This window comes from Phacochoerus africanus, chromosome 11 (assembly GCF_016906955.1).
Source record: "Phacochoerus africanus isolate WHEZ1 chromosome 11, ROS_Pafr_v1, whole genome shotgun sequence".
NCBI classification, from domain to species: Eukaryota; Metazoa; Chordata; class Mammalia; order Artiodactyla; family Suidae; genus Phacochoerus; species Phacochoerus africanus.
This window is the reverse complement of record NC_062554.1, coordinates 80465813-80487725: the sequence shown is the minus strand read 5'-3', so window position 1 is coordinate 80487725 and position 21913 is coordinate 80465813. Positions and strand designations below refer to the sequence as shown.

The 21913-nt window shown below is 37.2% G+C and overlaps 1 protein-coding gene across 1 annotated transcript in view; it reads left to right on the top strand.

Moving 5' to 3' along the window:
• The window catches only part of THSD7A (thrombospondin type 1 domain containing 7A), a 442541-nt gene that overhangs the window by 324971 nt on the left and 95657 nt on the right, over positions 1-21913 (top strand). The window contains exon 7 of the mRNA XM_047752579.1: positions 8345-8539. Coding sequence (XP_047608535.1) covers positions 8345-8539 — 195 coding nt within the window. The remainder of the gene's footprint in view (positions 1-8344; positions 8540-21913) is intronic.

The following is a 21913-nucleotide window of genomic DNA, read 5'->3' as shown; positions in this document are numbered from 1 at the left end:
AGAGACTTAAGATAACAAAACAGATAAAGGTAGCAAGGAAAAGAACATAGTTGGGACATAAAACAAACTTAGTTAAGAATGGAAAGAGTTTGAAGAAGATGAAAAAATAAGAAAAATCCTGAAGAAATTTTAGGATGAAAATCCTAGATTGTTTAATGATGTTTAATAGTCAATATGTTTTATATATATATATATATATATGTTTTATATTTATATATATATCAGCAAAAGAAGAGGAGGTGAAGCTAAGGATAATATTCATATTATAAATGGATATGAATTGGTTTATTAAAATGAAAACTGCACCAAAGTTATATAAACAAGGAGACCTTTATCCTAGGCTGTTACTCTGCAAAGTTTTGCAGAGCTGCTTTGCAACTCTGCAAAAATGAAAGGCTTTTTTTTAAAGCACTAGGATGAGCTAGTGGAAAAGCACTAGAGAATATTAGAGAAGAGATGGATCAATGGAATGTATGGGGCACATGGAGTTACCCCTGAGTTTGCAGATGATTTTCTGTGTAATTAGATCATCTGCTTGTAATACTGTCACCCATTGAAGAAAATAGGCACCTGCCATCCTATAGACACTGGGAGATCAGGATATTATCTTCATTGATGTTTCAATGTCAGAAATGGCTCCAAACTCCAAGCGATTCATTTCCTGGACTGTAAAACTGCAAGAGGCTAGAAGATTGACACAAATTTCAAAAGGACAAAAAGAAAATTTACAATTGCAATTTTTTTTAAATAAATTCTCTAAGAAAAGTAAGGTCAGGGGCCTAGAGTCAGGAGAAACCTGTCTAAAGTTCAGCCAAGCTGAGGGTAGTGTTAAGGCCATATTGGTCCAGTTCTAGTAAACTAACAACTGGAAATATATAAATACCAGTGGCTTTTTTCAGAAAAGCAGTGTAGTGGTATTTCCAATTCATTTTATTTCCTCATCCATCAGATATTTACTGCAAAACTCTTAGGTTTTAACGATAACTGAGCCCAAGACTTTAGATATAAAGATGTTGAATAAGACAAACTCTCTGGTTAGAAAGTTCTCATAGGCTAATGGACATAAAGATGATTGAACAGACAATTATAGAGTCTTGGAAAGTGTTATGTCTACAATGCTGTGGGAACAGAGAGGGTAGAGCACAACTCCATATGAACAATTTGAGAAAGCCAGAGAAAGTTTGCAGAGGAAGGAAATCCAGTCCTGAAAGACGACTTAGCAAGATGATGGGGCAATCAAACTTAGAAACAGTGTACACAAAATGCCAGAAGAATGAGAAAGCAGCATGTCAGTTCCGGGAAAAGCACATAGCTTTCTCTGGATAGAATGTACGGAAAACTTGAAGCAATGACAGAAGATAAGGATGTTTTATGCTCTAACAAGTATTTGGCCTTCAACTAATACTTGCATTTTGGAAACTTGGCCTTGGGTTCAGGATGGTCGATGAGCTGCAGGGGAAATGGGATACAGCAGGAGACCAGAGGAAAGTGTTCAGTGGTCTGGAAGAGAACATGGGGTCAGGCAATACTTAGTACATTGAATAAATCAGACTCACTATCTCGATGTGGTAGCAGAGGAAATGCAGGGATTAAAAATGATTTGGAACCTTCCATTTAAGACGAAGAGACGTGTAGCTTTAAGATGGGGAATATAGAGTTCTAAGATTCAATTCATGGGTGTTTTACTTCAGTAAGCTGAGAGCGATTCTTGACCTACATATCTTATAGTTGTTCTTAGGTTTAGATAAGATGATTATATGAAAATGTTTTCTAGAATATCTAAGCACGTATGAGCATCCATTCTTTTTGCACTCAATTGTTTATTGGATTTGCATTGATTATCAATAAATAAGTAAATATATAAATAACGAATTTATAAAGTCAATGTGAATTTCTGAAGAATACGAAAGACATCAACAACTCAATAATTTTCACAGTTACTGTAGAGTTTGTACAGTTCTGGCAAGGGAAATCTTATGACAAAGTTGCAATACTAGAGATTTTCTAAATAGTGTGATGTAAAAAAAAAATCTTGGCTGTATCTGGATTTCTCTACTTTGATTTCTCCTTTTGCTTACTACCCCCCCTCAATTTTATTTCACTGGTGAGTTTGATTTTGCAATGCCTTCTGGAAGGAATCTACATGTAATGCTGACTATGATGGCTAAAAATCATCCATAACAATCTGCATATTTCTATGATTTAAAAAATAGAATGATGCAAGGGATATTTAGGGATATATATATATATGATACCTTACATTAAAATGCAGTTGTTTATTATTATTGTTATTATGTTATTTATCTTTTTAGGGCCACGCTCACAGTTTATGGAGGTTCCCAGGCCAGGGGTCAAATTGGAGCTGTAGCCACTGGCCTGTGCCACAGCCACAGCAATGCCAGACCTGAGCTGCATCTGCACCCTAGATCATGGTGATGCCAAATCCTTAAACTGCTGAGCAAGGCCAGGGATCAAACCTGCATCCTCATGGATACTAGTCAGATTTGTTTCCACTCAGTCACGACGGGAATTCCAGTTTATTATATTTTTGATGTAATAACACTGTACTCTTGACTTGGCTCCTGAGCTATAAAAACCTTCATAAACCAAGGTTTATTTTTTATGTTACATCTAAGCTTTACCATAGTGACTACAGTAAACTTTCAGTATATATTTTTACCAAGAAAAGAAAAAGTCTTCCCTCTGATCTCAGTTCTCATTTTGTTTTATTTCTATGGAAATCTTAATGAACTTTTAGTCTCATTACTTTAAGCTGAGTTCAATTTTCTTTTTTCTTTTTTCTTTTTGTCTTTTGCGTTTTTCTAGGGCCGCTTCCATGGCATGTGGAGGTTCCCAGGCTAGGGGTCTAATCAGAGCTCTAGCCACCGGCCTACACCAGAGCCACAGCAACGGGGGAACCAAGCCATGTCAGCAAACTACACCACAGCTCACAGCAACGCTGGATCCTTAACCCACTAAGCAAGGCCAGGGATTTAATCTGCAACCTCATGGTTCCTATTCGGATTCGTTAACCACTGAGCCATGACAGGAACTCCAAATTTTCTTATCCTATAGTAGGAAACACAGTAGAATGAGAGGAGATATTTTGGAAGAGTTTGTGAAAGACTTTGGTGGTATCCATGAAAATGGATTAAACAGGGAAACTTGAGGATTACTTCAAAGATGCCAAAATAAATGTTTAAGGTGATGTTAATCAAAGTACATGTTTGAAATGATGAATTAGTAAAATATGTTTAAAACTATAATTGTGAAGGAAAATGTTAAGTGGGAGACATCAACTTAAATATTTAAATTTTTTGAGTTCATAAAAGTACAAAACCCAATCATTTTTATTTTACTTCTTAACCTTTTGTTATAGGGTTTCACAAACGAGTTTAAACCAGATATGCTCCTATTAAGGCTTCAAAACAGTATAAACAATGGTTTATTCACTTAGTTCTATGTTATGTATTTCATGTAAAACATGCATTTCTAAAGATTGGTTAAAATATCTAGAGCTTGATGTGATGTGGGGTGCTTGAGCATGTTACATAAATGCAAAGCGGTCCTTTAGAACTTTTCATGTTGGAAAATGCATGCCAAAAATTATGGGATGTTTAATACATAGTGGCAAGCATGCAAAGGATTCAAAATGTTAGCATCATATTCAGAATAGCAAGAAATTAACCTCAGAAAGACTCAAGAAAAAAAAAAAAAACAGGTTGCATTGGTCTGTGCATGCATGAGTTGTAGAACTACATCATTCACCGTAATGATAATCAGATGTGTCTACCCAGATTTATTGGGATGCGCATTCAGATAATCAAAGTCTCAAATAGTTCTATAATGGAGACATACGGTGGCTGAAAACGTCCTAATAGTAGGGCCACTGACATGGAAAAATGGAATTTCCAAAGTGCTAAGCAGAAAAATTTCCATTTCTCTATATGGAAAGAGTGTAAATTAACCCTGATATTGGTATCATTAGGTTTGCTATATATTCTCTGCTATATATTCTCTGATAGAATATCATGCAACATAGTTCTTATCTAATTAAAATGTTTATCAAAAATAATTTTCAATGTGAGAAAGAGGGGTGAAATTATTTTCTACAGCTCTTAAAGAGCTTATTTTCAGGGTCGCTTTTTATATTAAAAAATAAGATAAAAGTAATAGCCCCAGAAGGTGGCCGGATGTGACAAGTTATGGAGTTACATGTGATGGCCATAGACCCAACTCCCCACCCCCCCGCCAACATTTCTCAGATGATTTATGCCAGAAATGCTGGAGATTTAGCTTAAAAAGAGCAGAGGTCCTAAGGCTTCCAGGTAGTAGCAATTAGCCGAGTAGATTAAAGCATCCCTCAAAAGCGAAGTCAAGTACTGAATGATTCCATATTCTCACAGGTCACTGATGTTCAGTGACCATAAGCCAGAATAAGAAACATGGAGCACATTAGCAAGTGCACAGTCTTGTATTTGAGGCAGCATGTGTCTGGCACCACACATCTCTGTGCCTTGAAAAACAACTTAGAGTGCTGGTTTCTTGACTTCTTTGAGACAAAGACTCATCCATTCTTAATTCTCTTGGCATCTGAGTGCTCCCTACCACCATACCAGTTAAAAAGTGGATTGAGGGGTTGATTAGAACTCAGTTCAAATCTTCTTCTCCAGTCAAACTTCTGCTAATTTGAGACAGTAAAATTAAACTTATTGAGCTCAAATTTCCTTTAAAGTGAAAAATAGACTTTAATACCTATGTCAGAAGTTTACTGTGAAAGATACAAACTTTCAGTTATAGAATAAGTAAGTTATGGGGAGGTAGGGCACAGTGTGGCAACTAGTTAATAATACTACATTGCATATTTAATGGTTGCTAAGAGAGTACATCTTAAAAATCTTCATCACAAGAAAAAATATAACTATATATGGGGACAAATGCTAATTAGACTTTTTGTGGTGATCATTTCACAATACATACAAATACTGAATCATTATGTTGTATACCTAAAACTAAAATAATATTATATATCAATTATATCTCAAAAAAAGAAGGTCATTGTCATAATTAGCCAAGACGATGTATACAATATTCGTAGCACAGTGCCTGATAAAAGATGAGCAATCAGTAACTATTTGTTGAAAGAATGTTTCCATCCAAATATAAAGAGAAATATAAAGGGAGGTCCCACAGAGAAGCAAATGATGTTAGGTATGAAGTCCAGATGAATTCATTTTATACAGCTGCCCTTTCAAGAGGCGATCTGGTTCTCATCAAACTACAACAGAATAAAGGCAAAGAAAATCTTAGAGCGATGCGTTCCATATTTCGCCTGCATACAAATCATCCAGGGATCTTTTTAAAATGCAAGTTATGACTTAGTGGGTGGGATTTGGGAGACTGCATTTCCAGCAAATTCCAGATGATGCATGTGCTGCTTGTCCACTGAATACACTTCAGCAGAGTCCTAGAGCACTTGAATGCACGCAGTAATTTTCAAAATACTGCACTTGTTCACATTTGTCTAGTCTAACATTTTGTTTCCTGGAACAGTAGCTTAAAAAATCATTTATTCATATAGCAGAAGATTATTTAGTGTCTGCTAGGTCCTAGATACTGTTTTAGTTTCTAAGTATAAAATAATAAACAAAGCAGATAAAAATCATGCCCTTATTGAACTTTTATTCTAGTGGTAGGATCTGATAATAAATGGGTAAACAAGTAATTAAAACAGTTTCTGGAGTTCCTGCTGTGGCACAGCATTGTCTCTGCATCAGCTCAAGTCACTGTTGAGGTACAGGTTCAGTCTCTGGCCTCCACAAGCCATGGTTGTGACCAAAATAATTAATTAATTAATTAATGTATAGTGATGATAAAAACCATCAAGAAAGTAAAGTGAAATTGCTGAGCTTCCTTATGGTTAATTAAGGCTCCCCTAGCAAGTAGGCAGTTGAAGTGAAACCTGAATGTTGAGAAGCAGTCTGCTATATGAAGATCTGAAATTTTCAGGAAGAGTGACAAGAGAATGCAAAGGTAGTAGTGAGATTGGTCTCTAGGAGGAAAGGGAAAAAAGCCACTATAGCTTAGTACATAATGCTGTTATTTGGATGCAAGACTATAGTGGGCAAAGAAGAGCCAATACCTGACAGAGTTGGAGGTGGTGCCGTAAATGCTGAAATCTTAAACAATGACTCTGAAATGGGTCTTAACAGCTCTGTAGAGGGTTAAGGTAGACTCTAGAAGGACTGTGCCTGCAAGAAAATCCGCCTGCCTAAGCAGAACAAGGTGAGTGAAAAAGAGCTAACATAAGGTGTGGGATGCAGGTTGGAAAAGAAAATAATTCAAAAAGCAAAAGAGATTAAAATTGTATATCCCTTAGGTTTACACTATAAGAAACAGAATGTATGACTTATGCTGTGCAGATTAATGTAATAGCACTCAGGTGGCACACTCTTTTCAAGTGCTGCAGAAAGAATTAAGTTTTTCTGAATAGAAATGATTAAGTAGCTATTACAGAAAACAGAAAACTATAATTCCTGGTTGTCTCTAAGCGGTAGCCCCAAACTTGCCTTTCTTTTCACAGAATATTGGAAGCAAAAATAAATCAGAGTAGATGGAATAGTAAAAGATGGCAGTGAAGGAAATAAGACATGCAAACCCCTCTTTGCACTAAGAAAAAAGTCTGGTAAACAAAAGAGTCACCATTATTCTATAAATCATTATTCTATAAATCATACATATTCTATTGTAATGATTTTTGTACTCCTATTTACCATACAAACCATCATATCATTTTATTGGTATACAAACCAAACCCTAAAGCCAATAAAAGCATAATTAAAACAGATCTCACAGATCAGAGTAACTGAAGAGGAATGAATGATATAATGATGACCCTACTGTTATATTAGTCTTACTTGTGACTAAGTCTGATAGTTTAAAACCTTGCAAACTAGTGGCTCTTAACACATAAGTGCAGTCCAATTGACTTCTGATTTTGCCTAATGATTTAAGGCTCCACAAACTAGTAGCTGTTAACATGTTAGAGCATTTCCAATTGACTTCTGATTTTATGTCTTGTTTTTCAAATATATGAATAAAAGACTGTCAAAATAAAGCTCTTAACCCTCCATCAGTGACAAACAGCTTTGAATTGTCTGCTTATAGCACTGAAGAAAGGCACATTTAGTCACCCTTTATCACCTGAAGTCCTCATGCCTCAAGGGACACATTTCTGATATACTTATCTAGAATGATAGATATATTCTGTGGCAAAAATAGAATATTAATTGTGCCTGTCTGTATTTTGCTTAACTCTGTTCCACTGACTTCATTAGCATTTACATTTAGCAGCTAAGCCACAGAATTCAAGCTTTTTTTTCGTACTGTATTTTGGTCATTTATTTGTAATTCTTGTAAATTTCTTTGATATTTACTAACAGCAACAATATTTTCTTTCTCATTGGCCTTTTGCATGTATCATTTCATTCACTCCACAAACATAAATGAGTACCAGTATCTAGAGTTTGTGGGTAGCAGAGTGTGTGGAGCGAGATGAAGCTAGAAAAGAAAACAAGAGCCAGGTCATTGGAGGTCTCATAAACTCTTGAGAAATATTGTCTTTATCTTAAGAGCAGTAGGAAACTACCAAAGAGTTTTAAGCACTGCAGTGATACTCTCTTATTTCTGCCATTTGCTTACCTTGTTGTTGCCGCCACCTCCTGCCAATGGGACCACCGTAGCCAGTGGTTTTATAGTGCTATCCTATCATTTATGTTTCCTGGTTGTTACCAATGGATAAACTAATTTTTAATGAAAGAAGAAGGTTGCCAATTTTACAAAAATTAAATTCTCTTTGAGACATTAGAAAGTTTGCAAGTAGAGATATGAGTTAGTTTATAAAAACAAACAGTGCTATGGATAGACTCATTATTTATAAATGATGGCTAATCTCCAGTAACAAAATAAAGGGGGGAGCATATCGCACTGATGCTCTTTATTGCAAGATTAATATTATACATGTAAAAATCACTTACTGGGCAGGTACCACAGCATAAAATACTTGCTGCAGTATGCTTTACCTACATACCTAAGCACTGATAATAAAGAAGCCTCATTTAAAGATTTGTCTGTCTGTCTGTCTGTCTATCTATCCATCTATCTATCTGTCTATCCCCAGTATTCTTTTAAAATCTGGCTATAGTAGGCAGTTATTCTTTTGCCTTTGTTTTTGACAGAGAACAAAAGAGAAGTAACCTAATTTATCTTTGTGCTCACCTGGTTTCAGTTGCTCATTTTACATTTATGTAAAATGATAGACTGTTGGTGATGCTGTCTTTCCCAGGAGAAGAAGTTGACAGACAGCTGTGCAGAGACGCCATCTTCCCCATCCCCGTTGCCTGCGATGCCCCCTGCCCCAAGGACTGTGTGCTCAGTATGTGGTCTGCCTGGTCCTCCTGCTCCCACACATGCTCAGGGAAAACCACAGAAGGGAAACAGATCCGAGCGCGGTCCATCCTGGCCTATGCGGGGGAGGAAGGTAAGGTCACCAGCTTCAGAAGATACTCAAGTTTCTTCCAGAAGTTGGTGTGTGTTTTCTTTGTCTAGCCTGGATGCAATGATATTCTAAAAATATCAACTTTCAGAAATTCACCAATCCAAGGAGATTTAAGATCTATTAGACATAGTGGGCAGCTTGCTCCTATTTTCTAAAATTAACCTTGAAAATAGATCTTTAAAAAACAAAGACTTTTAAAAGTGAACTCCCAGAGTTCCTTTTGTGGCTCAGTGGTAATGAACCCAATAAGATCCATGAGGATGTGGGTTTGATACCTGGCATCACACAGTGGGTTAAGGATCCGGCATTGCCCTGAGCTGTGGTGTAGGTCACAGACGCGGCTCGGATCCTGTGTTGCTGTGGCTGAGGTATAGACCAGCAGCTATAGCTCCATTTTGACCCCTAGCCTGGGAACTTCCATATGCCACATGTGAGGCCCTGAAAAGAAAAAAAAAAAAACTCCAAATGTCAGTTTTAATTGTTTTTTTCTCTATTTCAGTAGTCAGTTTTCCCCATGAAATCATATTCTCCCTTTTCATAAATAGAAATATGTGTTCACTGAGAAACTTCATTTAAAATAATCACTGACCTGACTGTTGCTTGACTGAAAATTACATAGATATTTCTACTATTCAGGTTTCTGAACATAGGCTCTGAGCTCCAGAAGTCTCATATGTAGATTGTGTTCATTTTTGAAATATGTTGCTCCTAAATCACCTCACCCAGCTGGGTGAATATAGCATGGTTTGTCATATATTCATACCTCACTTGTGCAGGCGTTGTTGTCAAGAAATACAAGGCTCCTGGTAATTGTTTCTCAAGCTTATATCCAAATGCTAATTTGGCTTCTGTGTGATTGGGTGATATAACATCATCCTTAATCTTGTCATTCTGGAAAATTACACAGGAGTAAGGAAAACATAGAAGTAAGTCAAGTTGTCACATTAAGGCAGTGTTCCGTCTCAAGAATAGAGGCATATGTTATTTAAATATTATCAGGCTGAATGACTCTTCTCATTCAGATTTAATACTAGTAAATGATGATTTCTTTTGATAGTAATGACATTTATGAATATTGATCAAATAATCAATTTTGGGGGAGTTTTCATGTTGCCCTTTCATTATTCTGTTCATAAAGCATTTTAGTGATAGAAATCTGGTAGATTCATATTTAATCAAACTTGCCGTCTGTGTATGTGATTCCATGCAGAAATATAACTACCTTGGCCTTAAGACATAGGAGAAAACTTATCGTATTTAAAATAGTTAACCTATGGGAAAATTTTTTTAAATATTTTCTTTAAAGTATCCAAAACGGTTTTCTTGTCACCTTAATATAAATTTAGTTATACACTCCAAAAAAAAAGTGTATCTATGGAACCTAATAGAAAGATAGAACCTCTTAAAGAGAAAATTATAGTCCTTATGTTGCCAAACAATCACTCTAACCTTGTATAGATTATATTCAGACTTCACACTCTATCAGCTCAGATTATGTCTTGGGCTTCATTAAAATTAGATCTGTGGTCACCCTGCTTCCTATAAATCCATTATACTTGCTGTGTGACTAGTAATGAGTGACTTTCGCCCCATGAGTCACATGGCTGAGATTTTGCCATGCTTGCAGAACTCACCAGATCATTATTTCTGTAGACATGATGCTTCACACTGAAAGGTCATGAAATGCTTTAAAGGCAGAAATTTATGATTGTTCTTTGGTATATATCATCGACTTTGTTTGAAAAGGTGGGACTTTGATAATTTTTAATTAAGGCTAGTAGCTGCATCATAAGCCATGCTGGAAAATTATAGATGTGTATATAGTTAATCATAAAGACATTAATTCAAAACATAATTTTAAATGGAAACTATAGAGGAAACTCTGTCAATGGGGAATCTGCTGCTATTTGTCTCTGTTAATAACAGCTACAAACACTGGTGTAATTATGTGAATCATTTAATGAATAATTTATCTTTCAAAGAGGATTTAATACCTGGTTGTTGCTGGACACTGAAACACATTTTCTTTTCCTCATAATTGGGCTTTTATAATTCTGAGCTATTTTTAAAATGATTTAGGAACTACATTTGCAAGAAGTTTTAAAGTATGTTTCCCTGCCAGTGAGATAACCCTTTATAATTCTACACAAAAGCAGGTCTTTCTATTACTACCTCAAGAATTAGCATTTTTTATGTGTCTTAAATGTTCTTAATTTTCTATTGAGCAGAAAACTACTGTGATGACCTTAAGGGGAAAGATCACATTAATAAAATTATATATTGAGTATTTAGTCATGAACTTTACAATTTTCTGGAGAAATAACTTATAGGACAAGTCCATGTGCAAAGTATTTATCTATATTTATGAAATACATGCTGCAACCTATACATTTGTATTTTTGTTTATCTTGGTCAAATGTCATCATTAAACATTATATGGATGATTATATAACCTCTTTGTATTAATAAGGACAGACTAAGTTGTAATATAGTAACAGACAGCCCAGAAGTTCATTAACTTAAAAGAACAATTATTTTTCCCTGTTAAGAATTTTGCGGGAGTTCCCATCATGAACCTGACTAGCATCCATGAGGAGGCGGGTTCGATCCTTGGCCTTGCTCAGTGGGTTACGGATCTGGCATTGCCATGAGCTGTGGTGTAGGTTGCAGACGCGGATCAGATCCCATGTTGCTTTGGTTCTGGTGTAGGCTGGAGGCTACGGCTCCAATTTGACTCCTACCCTGGGAACCTCCATATATCTTTGATGTGGCCCTAAAAGACAAAAAGACAAAAAAAAAAAAGAAAAGAAAAGAAATTTTGCTACAGTGACAGGTAACTCTCCAAGGCATGAAATGTCTTAGCATCACACCTCCATCTGAAGAACTACCTCACTCCAGAGGAAAAATATATCTGCTGATTTAAAAGTGTCAGCAATTAAATTATTTGATGCAGAAGTGATTTATGTCATATCTACAGACATTTCATTCTCTAAGCAAGTTATATAATCATGAATGAAGTTGAACCTGTCTTCAAGTGGGGCACGAGAAATGGAGTTCTACTGTGTGCCGGAAAGAGAAGAGTGCTGGCTACTGGTCTTAACCCTGGTTTGCCAGTTTTCTTTTTGTATATGTATGTACATATATGTGTCCACTTTTATGTCTATATGTATATCTATTATTCATACATATATGATAGAGGATTATTCCATACAGCCCCAGTTCAGTAGATAAGCTCTCCATTGTTAAAGTGTTATGACCTTTATTATTTACTTGTTACTATTAAAAGGATGATAGATCAATACATCCTTTTCCTCATGCTATACTTTCTTTTCTCTTTCCTTCTCTTCCTTTATAAGTTCTTTCTTTCCCTTTCTTAAGAATTTTATCTGCAAAGTCATTAAGTGGAACCAAGCAGTTGGGCATCTGTGCCACAGGTGGAGGGTCTGCAGTGGTCCAGAGTGGGCTGTCAGAGCCCAGCCTGAGTGAGATGGGCAACCCCAGTGGGAAAAGGGTGGCCAGGCAGGAAGTGTTACAGACACTGAGAAGTCTAAAGGGAGGAGCACATGGATTATATAAGAATGTAAAAGCAATGACCCAACACAGGATATCAGAGAGCACCAGCAAGGTGAAGAGAGAATACCAGCATTAAGGCAGCTAGCCTGATGTGGCATATCAGAGCCAGGTAGAGCTGAGGAGCATTTCTGTGATGTGAGGTGCCTGAATACAGGATGTCAAAGTATGAGCAGAGTGATGAAGATGCCCTATGGCTATGACAATGGAGATGGCAGTGGGAGATTGGTGAGGGGGTGTTCAACCAAATAGATATTAAACTTAATAGGAGATGGGTTTGTTATTGCTAAGGAAAGGAGTTACAAATATGTTAAAAAAGAAAATTACAGTAAATTCTGTTGTATTATATTGGATTTGCAGTTGTCACTGTGCATTCATGATGTTCAGTTTTAAACCTAGTAATACAAATAAAATGTAAATGTAAGTGTATTATACATATTTATATTATGAACATATGCAGATATTAGCTCTGTTCACTGAAAGGATATCAGAGCAGTGGGGCCCTAATAGAAATAAGTGCATTCAGCACTCAGACCTTCTTGTCTATTACCACTCTTCAGTGAAAAGTACAAGGACTTCTTGGAGAAATAGCCAATTCTAGGGCTGGGATGGGAAAAGTACAAGATATGCCTGAAGGATCTTGTGCCAGAAAGGGAGGAAGAGGAGAATATGTCAAAAGGTTACAGAAGCTAATGTGAAGGGTCTCCTACTGGTCACATATGCCAATGTGTACAATATGAAGGCCAAAATAATGATAATATCAGTTGATAATCTTAAATAGGAAACCATGGATCCATATGTTATATAAGTAAATATATTAGTTGAACACATGATAAAGAGCACTATGTTTACAATCTCAAGTATCCTCCTAATGAAGAAGTTTGACAGACACCACCTTAACCCAGTGATCAAAATTTTCATCATCAGTAATGAGGCAAATGCAAATCCTGGTATCATACAATGAGAATATGACATCATGTCTATGACATCCCTGTCAAAGATGTGTATTGTAGAATCTAACCATGAGAAAATATCTGAAAAAACCTAAATGAAAGACACTGTACAAAATAATTGGCCCTTAATTTTCAAAGGTGTCTAATTTATGAAAATTAAGGAAAGACTAAGAAGATTGAAGAATACCATCAAGACATAATAAATGCAACACTTGGTTCTGAACTATGTCCTTTTGCTATAAAGAACATTTTGGGACAGTTGGCAAGCTTGAATAGGTCTGAGGAGTAGATGAAGTAATGCATCAGTGTTAATTTCCTAATTTCCTGATCTTGAATATCGAATGTGCTTATGTGTAGGAAAATGCTCTTGATTGTAGGTAATACACACTGAAGTATTTAGAGTAATGGGCATCGTTTTAACAACTTCTTCCAAATGATCCAAGGGAAAAGATATTGATAATATACTTTAGTTTTCCTGTAATTTTGAGGTTGGTTAAAAGTTAAACATAGGCGAGATCAAGATGGCAACTGAGGAGCAGGATGTGAGGTTCACCTACTCCCACAAACGTACTGAAAATCCATCTATATGTGGAACTGTTTGCACAGAAAATTTGCTGAGTGCTGACAAAAGACCCTAGGATTCTGTTAAAGCAAGAAAAACTTAATAAAACTGGGCAGGATGAAAGAAAGAAGAAGAAAGGAGAGAAAAAGAGAAACAAAGCAGATCAGGACCTGTACCCCTGGGAGTGAGCTGGAAAGAGAAAAAACTCCCACACCCTTGGAAGCCCCCTACTAGCAAGGACACCAGCCAGGACAGAGGAGGAACTCTGGAGTGTTGGAGGAGAACACAGCAATCAGTGTAAAGCAGTTAAAAAGGAAACAGTCCTCTACAAATAGTATCACCACCCTGTACTTCCCAGCCATATGCTGGTGCGGCCAGGGGCTGGAACTGAAACTCCAGCTTTGGAGATCAGACTCAGAGAAGAAGTTGGCACTGCCTACATGGGGAAAAGTTAGGACTGGTAGTGTGGAGACAGCCTAGAGGGACTAGAGTCCAGAGTGACCACATTTGAGGCTGTGAGTTGAGAAAACCTGGTTGAACTTGGAGGCTAGGAGCCATTGTTAGGGGGTGCTAGAGGGAAGGGGCAGGATCCACCACTATAGCCTCACCCTCTGAGTACTCTCAGGCTGCATATGGCCAATTACTGCAGCTTCAGGATCTACCCTCAAGCAGTGGCTGCTTAGCAACAATTGGGGAGCAGCCCACTGCCCTTAAGGCTACAGAGAAAGTGGAACAAATGGAGGGGACTCTTGGAGCAGGCCAAGGAAACTCAGGAATAGCATATCCCCATGATCCTAGCCAGCAGGCAGGCAGGAAACACTGAAGCATTTGCTAAAACAAAGCAAAATGCCCAAGGAATTGCTGATGGCCTGGTGTGTGGGCGACCTCCCTAGGGGGCAGAGAAAGTTATTTCAGTAACAGTACAAACTATCCTGGGAATTTGCAAGGGGCCTTCTAGGCAGGTGGAGAGCTGCGAAAAGCCCATAGAACTTATAAGGCTATTTCAGAAACAGTGGGAAAGATCCCAGGAGTTGCAAAAGGCCGGTGGGTGGAAAATCGTGATCTGAATTGGGGGGGGTGGGCAGAGAAAGTGAATATGGAAACAGCACAAGGGATTCTGGGAGTTGCAAAAGGCCTGCTGAGCAAGTGGAAAGCTGCAAAAGGCCCAGTGAATGTGCAAAGTGAATTTGGAAATAGCAACCATTGCCTAGAAGTCACAAACAGCCTGGTAGGTCAGCAGAGTGATCTCAGAAACAACACAAGCTCTGTGATCCTTGCCAGAAACCAAGCAGGAGCTACAGAAACAGTGTACATTGCATGGCTAGCCAAAAAATCCGAGAGGGGCCCACTGGCACATGTTTTTACTTTGCAGTGCTACAAGGAACACTCTTGTCACCAGCCTAGTAGGGGGAGAGACCACCAGAATGGTACAGGCCTACAGCTATAGAGAGAGCCTTTTAGCAACAGTTAGGGAGCAGCCCCCACCCTTGGAGCTACAGAGAATGCTCCCTAGACCAACCAAATAAAGAGAGTGACTATAAAAAAGGTGCCTGCCCCCATAGTTATGGAGAACAGTCCCGAGAGCCTCCCTAACAAAGGGGAGGGACTGCAGGAGCAGATGCTGATATTGACAACTACAGAAAATCATCCTAAGGGCTGCCTGGAGCAGGAGGGATCTCAGGGGCCAGTGCTGCCCTCCTCCCGCCCCCACCACAAAAGCAATCCTGTGAATCATAAACCACTGCCAACTCTCACATGGACATCATTCCTAGCAGCCACCCAGCTACAGCGGAACTAACATAATACCACTGCTCACATCATGTGCTCTGGGTACTCATGAGCCACTATGACCCCTGAGAACTCCAAGCTAAGCACCAGCTGCTGCATCTACATACCTGCTATAAAGGGGGCAATAAACATATAAAGTTAGATGTTATGAGTTGACAAAGAGCTTTCAGACAAAGGAACAAGACCAAAACACACAAAAACAAGTCAATGAAGAGGAGATAGGTAATCTAAATGAAAAAGAATTCAGAGTGGTGATACTAAAGATGATCCAAGATCTTGGAAAAAAAATGGAAGCACATAGAGAAGCTATGAGAAATACTTAACAAAGAGCTAGAAGACTTAAAGAACAAGCAAACTAAGTTGGATAACACAGTATCTGAAATGAAAAATATACTAGAAGGAATCAAAAGCAGTATAACAGAGGCAGAACAAATAAGTGAGGTGGAAGAAAGAGTGGTGGAAATCACTGCCACGGAAAAAAAATTAAAAAATAAAAAGGGCTGGAGAGAGTCTAAGATATCTCCAGGACAACATTAAATATACCAACATTTGTACCATAGGGGTACCAGAAAGAGAGGAGAGAGAGAAAGGGCTAGAGAAAATATTCAAAGGTATTATAAGTGACAACTTCCCTAATATGGGAAAGGAAACACAAGTTGAGGAAGCACAGAGAATCCCACACAGGATAAACCCAAAGAGAAACACAGTGAGACACATACTAATCAAATGGACAAAAATGCAAAGACAAAAATATTAAAAGCCATAAAGGAAAAGGAACAAGTGGATACAAAAATAAAACCCATATATATTCTATTTCCAAGAGACCCACTTCAGTCATAAGGACACATACAGACTGAAAGTGAAAGGATGGGAGAAGATAGATGCAAATGGAAATCAAAGAAAAGTGAGAGTAGCAATACTCATATCAGACAAAATAGACTTTAAAGAAAGTTACAACAGACAAAGAAGGACACTACATAATGATCAAAGGGTTAATCCAAGAAGAGGCCACAACAGTTGTAAATATATGCACCTAACATAGGACCACCTCAGCATATAAAGCAATTGCTGACAGCCATAAAAGGAGAAATCAACAGCAACACAATAATAGTGGGGGACTTTAACACCCCACTTACATTAATGGATAGATCATCCAGACAAAAATCCTACAATGAAACAAAGGCCTTAAACAACACCCTAGACCAGATAGACTTATCTGATATTTATAAAACGCTCCATCCCAAAGCAGCAGAATGTACATTCCTCTCAAGGGCACAGGGAACATTCTCAGGATAGATCACATCTTGAGCCACAGATCAAGCCTCAGTAAATTTTAAAAAGTTGGAATTATCTCATGCATTTTCTCTGACCACAGTGCTGTGATACTAGAAATCAACAAGAAAAAAACAGCAAAAAACACAAACTCCCAGAAGCTAAACAATATGCTACTGAACAACCAATGGATCATTGAATAAATCAAAGAGGAAATCAAAAGATAATTAGACACAAATGACAGTGAAGATACAGCAATCCAAAACCTATGGGACACAGCAAAAGCAGTTCTCAAAGGGAAGTTTATAGCAATACAATCTTACCTCAGGAAAGAAAAAAAATCTCAAATAAACAATCTAACCTTAAACCTAACACAATTAAAGAAGGAAGAACAGACAAAGCCCAAAATTAGCAGAAGCAAAGAAATCATAAAGATCAAAGCAGAAATAAATGAAATAGAGACAAGACAAAACAATAGAGAAGATCAATGAAACCAAAAGTTGGTTCTTTGACAAGATCAATAAAATTGATAAACCTTTAGTCAGACTCATCAAGAAAAAAAGGGAGAGGGCTCAAACCAATAAAATTAGAATTGAAAATGGAGAAATCACAACTGACTCCAAAGAAATGCAAAGGATCATAAGAGACTACTATAAGCAACTATATGCCAATAAAATGGACAACCTAGAAGAAATGGAAAGATTTTTGCAAAGGTACAACCTACCAAGACTGAATGAGGAAGAATTGAAAATATGAACAAACTGTTTACAAGTTCTGAAATTCAAAATGTGATTAAATCCAGGACCTGATGGCTACGCAGGCAAATTCTATCAAACAGTCAGAGAAGAGTTACCATCTATCCTTCTGAAAGGCTTCCAAAAATAGCAGAGGAAGGTTATTTCCAAGCTCATTCTATGAGACCACCATCACCCTGATACCAGAACTGAATGAGAATACCATAGAAAAAAAGAAAACTACAGGCCAGTATCACTAATGAACATAGATGAAAAAATCATCAACAAAATTATAGCAAACCAAATAGAAATATATGTTAAAAGAATCATACATGGGAGTTCCTGTTGTGGCTCAGTGGGATATGAACCTGACTATCATCTATGAGGATGAGGGTTTGATCCCTGGCCTTGCTCAGTGGGTTAAGGATCTGGCATTGCCATAAGCTGTGGTGTAGGTCACAGCTTGGATCTGGTGTTGCTGTGACTGTGGTGTAGACTGGCAGCTACAGCTCTAATTCAACCCCTAGCCTGGGAAGTTCCATATGCCACAAGTGCAGCCCTTAAAAAAAAAAAAAAAAGGATTATGCCCCATGACCAAGTTGGAGTCATCCCAGGGATGCAAGGATTCTTCAGTATCCTCAAATCAATTGGTATGATACACCACATCAACAAACTGAAAAATAAAAACCATATGATCTTCTCAATAGATGGAGACAAATCTTTTGACAAAATTCAATACCTGCTCCTGATTAAAAAAAACAAAAATGCAAGGAAGTGGATAGAGAGGGAAACTACTTCAATATAGTAAAAGCCATATCTGACAAACCCACAGCTGACATCATTCCCAGTGGTGAAAAACTGAAAGCATTTCCACTAAGATCAGGAACAAGACAAGGATGTCCAATATTATTCAACATAGTTTTGGAAGTCCTAGCAAAAGCAATGAGAGAAGAAAAAGAAAAGGAATCCAAACTGGAAGAGAAGTAAAATTATCACTGTTTGAAGATGCATGATATTATACCTAGAAAATCCTGGATAGACTACCAAAAAACTGTTAGAACTCATCACTGAATTTGGAAAAGTTGCAGGATACAAAATTAATATGCAGAAATTGATTGTGTTTCTATATACTGACAGTGAAAGATCAGAAAGAGAAATTAGGGAATCAATCCCATTTACCACTGCATCAAAAAGAATAAAATACCTAGGAATAAACCTACCTAAAGACACAAAAGACCTGAACTCTGAAAACTGTAAGACGCTGGTGAAAGAAATCAAAGACAGCACAGAGAAAGATAAACCATGCTCTTGAATTGGAAGAATGAATATTGTCAAAATGACTATACTTACCTAAGGCAATCTACAGATTCAGTGCTATCCCTATCCAATTACCAAAGACATTCTTCACAGAACTAGAACAGAATATTTCAAAATTTGTATGGAAACACAAAAGACCTAGAATAGCCAAAACAATATTGAAAAAGAAAGATTGAGATGAAGGAATAAGCCTTCCTCACTTCACAGACTGTACTACAAAACTACAGTTATCAAAACAATATGGTACTGACACAAAAACAGAAATATAGATCAATGGAACAGGATAGAAAGCCCAGAAATAAACCCAGTACCTATGGTCAACTAATCTATGACAAAGGAGGCAAGAACATCCAGTGGAAAAAGTATAGTCTCTTCAATGAGTGGTGGTGGGAAAACTTGAAAGCTGCATGTAAGGGAATGAAGTTAGAACACAAACACCATACACAAAAACTCAAAATGTATTAAAGACCTAAATAGAAGGCTAGATACTATAAAACTTCCATAGGAAAACATTGGCAGAACTCTCTTCAGCATAAATCACAGCAACATCTTGTTTAATCCACCTCCCAGATGGGCTAAACCAATGGGGCCTAGTTAAAATCAAAAGCTTTTGCACAGCAAAGGAAACCATTAAAAAAAAAATGTAAACAAAACTCACAGAAATTTCCATTGTGGCTCAGCAGGTTACAAACCCAACTAGTATCCATGAGGATGTGGGTTTGATCCCTGGCCTCTCTCAGTGGGTTAAGGATCCAGTGCTGCCATGAGCTGTGGTGTAGGTCACAGACGTGGCTCAGATCCTGCATTGCTATGACTGTGGCATAGGCTGGCAGCAGGCACTCCGATTTGACCTCTAGCTTGGAACCTCCATATGCCTCAGGTGCAGACCTGAATGGCAGAAAAGGTTTGCAAACAGTGCAATAGACATGTGCATAATCTCTGAAATATACAAACAACTCATACAATTCAACAACAACAACAACAAAAAATCCAGTTGAAAAATGGGCAGAAGACCTAAACAGACATTGCTCCAAAAAAGATATATGGATGTCCGACAGTTACATGAAAAAATGTTCAACATCACTAATTATTAGAGAAATGCAAATCAAAATTATGATGAGGTACCACCCTACACCAGTCAGAATGACCACTATTAACAACTCAACAAATTAAAAATGCTGGAGAGGGTGTGGAGAAATGGTACCCTCCTTCACTGTTGGTGGGAATGTAAATTGGTACAATCTCTATGGAAAACAATATATAGGTACCTCAGAAAACTAAAAATAGAACTACTCTATGATCCAGCAATCCCACTCCTGGGCATATATCCAGACAAAACATTCATTCAAAAGATACATGTACTTCTATGTTCATCACAGCACTATTCATAATAGCCAAGATATGGAAACGACCTAAATGTCCATCGACTGAGGGATGGATTAAAAAGATGTGGTACATATATACAATGGAATACTACTCAGCCATAAGAAAGGACAAAGTAATGCCATTTTCAGCAACATGGATGGAACTAAGTGAAATTAAGTCCAGAAAGGGAAAAACAAATACCTTATGATATCACTTATTTGTGGAATTTAAAATACGGCACAGATGATCCTATCTACAAAACAGGAACAGATCACAGCCAAGGAGAGCAGACTTCTTGTTGCCAGGGGGGAGGGGCGAGGGAGTGGAATGGATGGGGAATTCAGGGTTGGTGAATGCAAACCATTACATTTGGGATAGACAGGCAGTGGGGTTCTACTGTATAACATGGGAAACTGTCTTTGCTGTACAACAGAAATTGAGGAAATGTTGTAAATCAACTATATATTAATAAAAATAAAATTTTTAAAAAAGTAAAACAAAAAAAATAATATAGGAGTTCCTTGATGCTTCAGTGGGTTAAGGACCTGGCCTTATCACTGCTGTGGCTCGTAGCTACTGCTGTGGCATGGGTTTGATCTCTTACCTGGAAACTACTGCACGCCATTGGTGCAGCCAGAACGAAAAAGAAAAAAGAAACAATTTGAATGCAATTGCTTTTCATATAATCTTGAGTAGCATTAGGTAACCTATCATTTTGTGTATCAGCAATACATAAAATTTGTCATAAAATTTTACTGAAATATTGTCATTTGGAAACCAAATTACAAATTTTAGCAATTGGAGGTAGATGGTTGATATACTGGAGAAAGTAGAAGTACGTCTTTTCAACTTAAAAAATAAAGTTGTATGTGTATATCTTACTTCTAAAGCTTTGACTTCTGGTTAAATAAGATTAGTAATGTGATCTTTGGTTTGTATGATATCTTGAGGTAAAATATCTTCCTTATAATGTGTAAACTATGAGATGGGTCCCAAAAGCTCCTTTATAATTATGTCAGAAGTTCTCAAAGGCTCTTAGAACACTTAAGTCTGGCATATTTTTAATATTAAGAGTAGTAAGTTGCATTTTAATAAAAACATAAAAATTGGTGTTAGATTTATGGCCATCTCTATTTTGTACTCTGTTGAAGATCCTTAACATATTTGGTTTAAAAAGGAAAAAGAATTTTCAAAATGTGTTCCACTGTATATAACAATAACTTCTGTTAGTTCTCATTATAGAGTCAATTGTCCTTACAAAGCAAGAAATGAGAAAATATTCATTTTTGAAGAGTTCAAAATGACCTAGTATTATAACTTCAGTCAAATGTTAGTGTGTCTTCTGCTTTGTACAGAGAATAGATGCAAATTGAAATCAAAATATGCCAATTTTTCCTCAAATAATTAGTAGTCTTCAAAAATTATATTTTATAGAACAAAACATTGAGGGGAGGAATATTTCTATTTTACCTTGTTTTGTTTTTACAGTTAAATTCTAAGACCAGGAGGTACTTAAATTTCCTAGAAGAATTTGAAGAACCCAGGATCTGTTTTTTATGTATATACACACATACTCTGACTCCTGAGTAAATACTATCACTTCCTCATCCTCCCACTACTGACTTTGAAAAAGCAGTTCTGCTTCACTCTGTTCCTATAGGACCACCTGGTAGGATTTATGCAGATTCCACAATGGGCTGTCTTCTACCTCTTACTACAAGGGGAAAGAAGTGGAAGGGATGGGGAGCTGCAGCAGAGTCTCTTGAGATTCCCTGTGGCTAATCCATTTGCAATT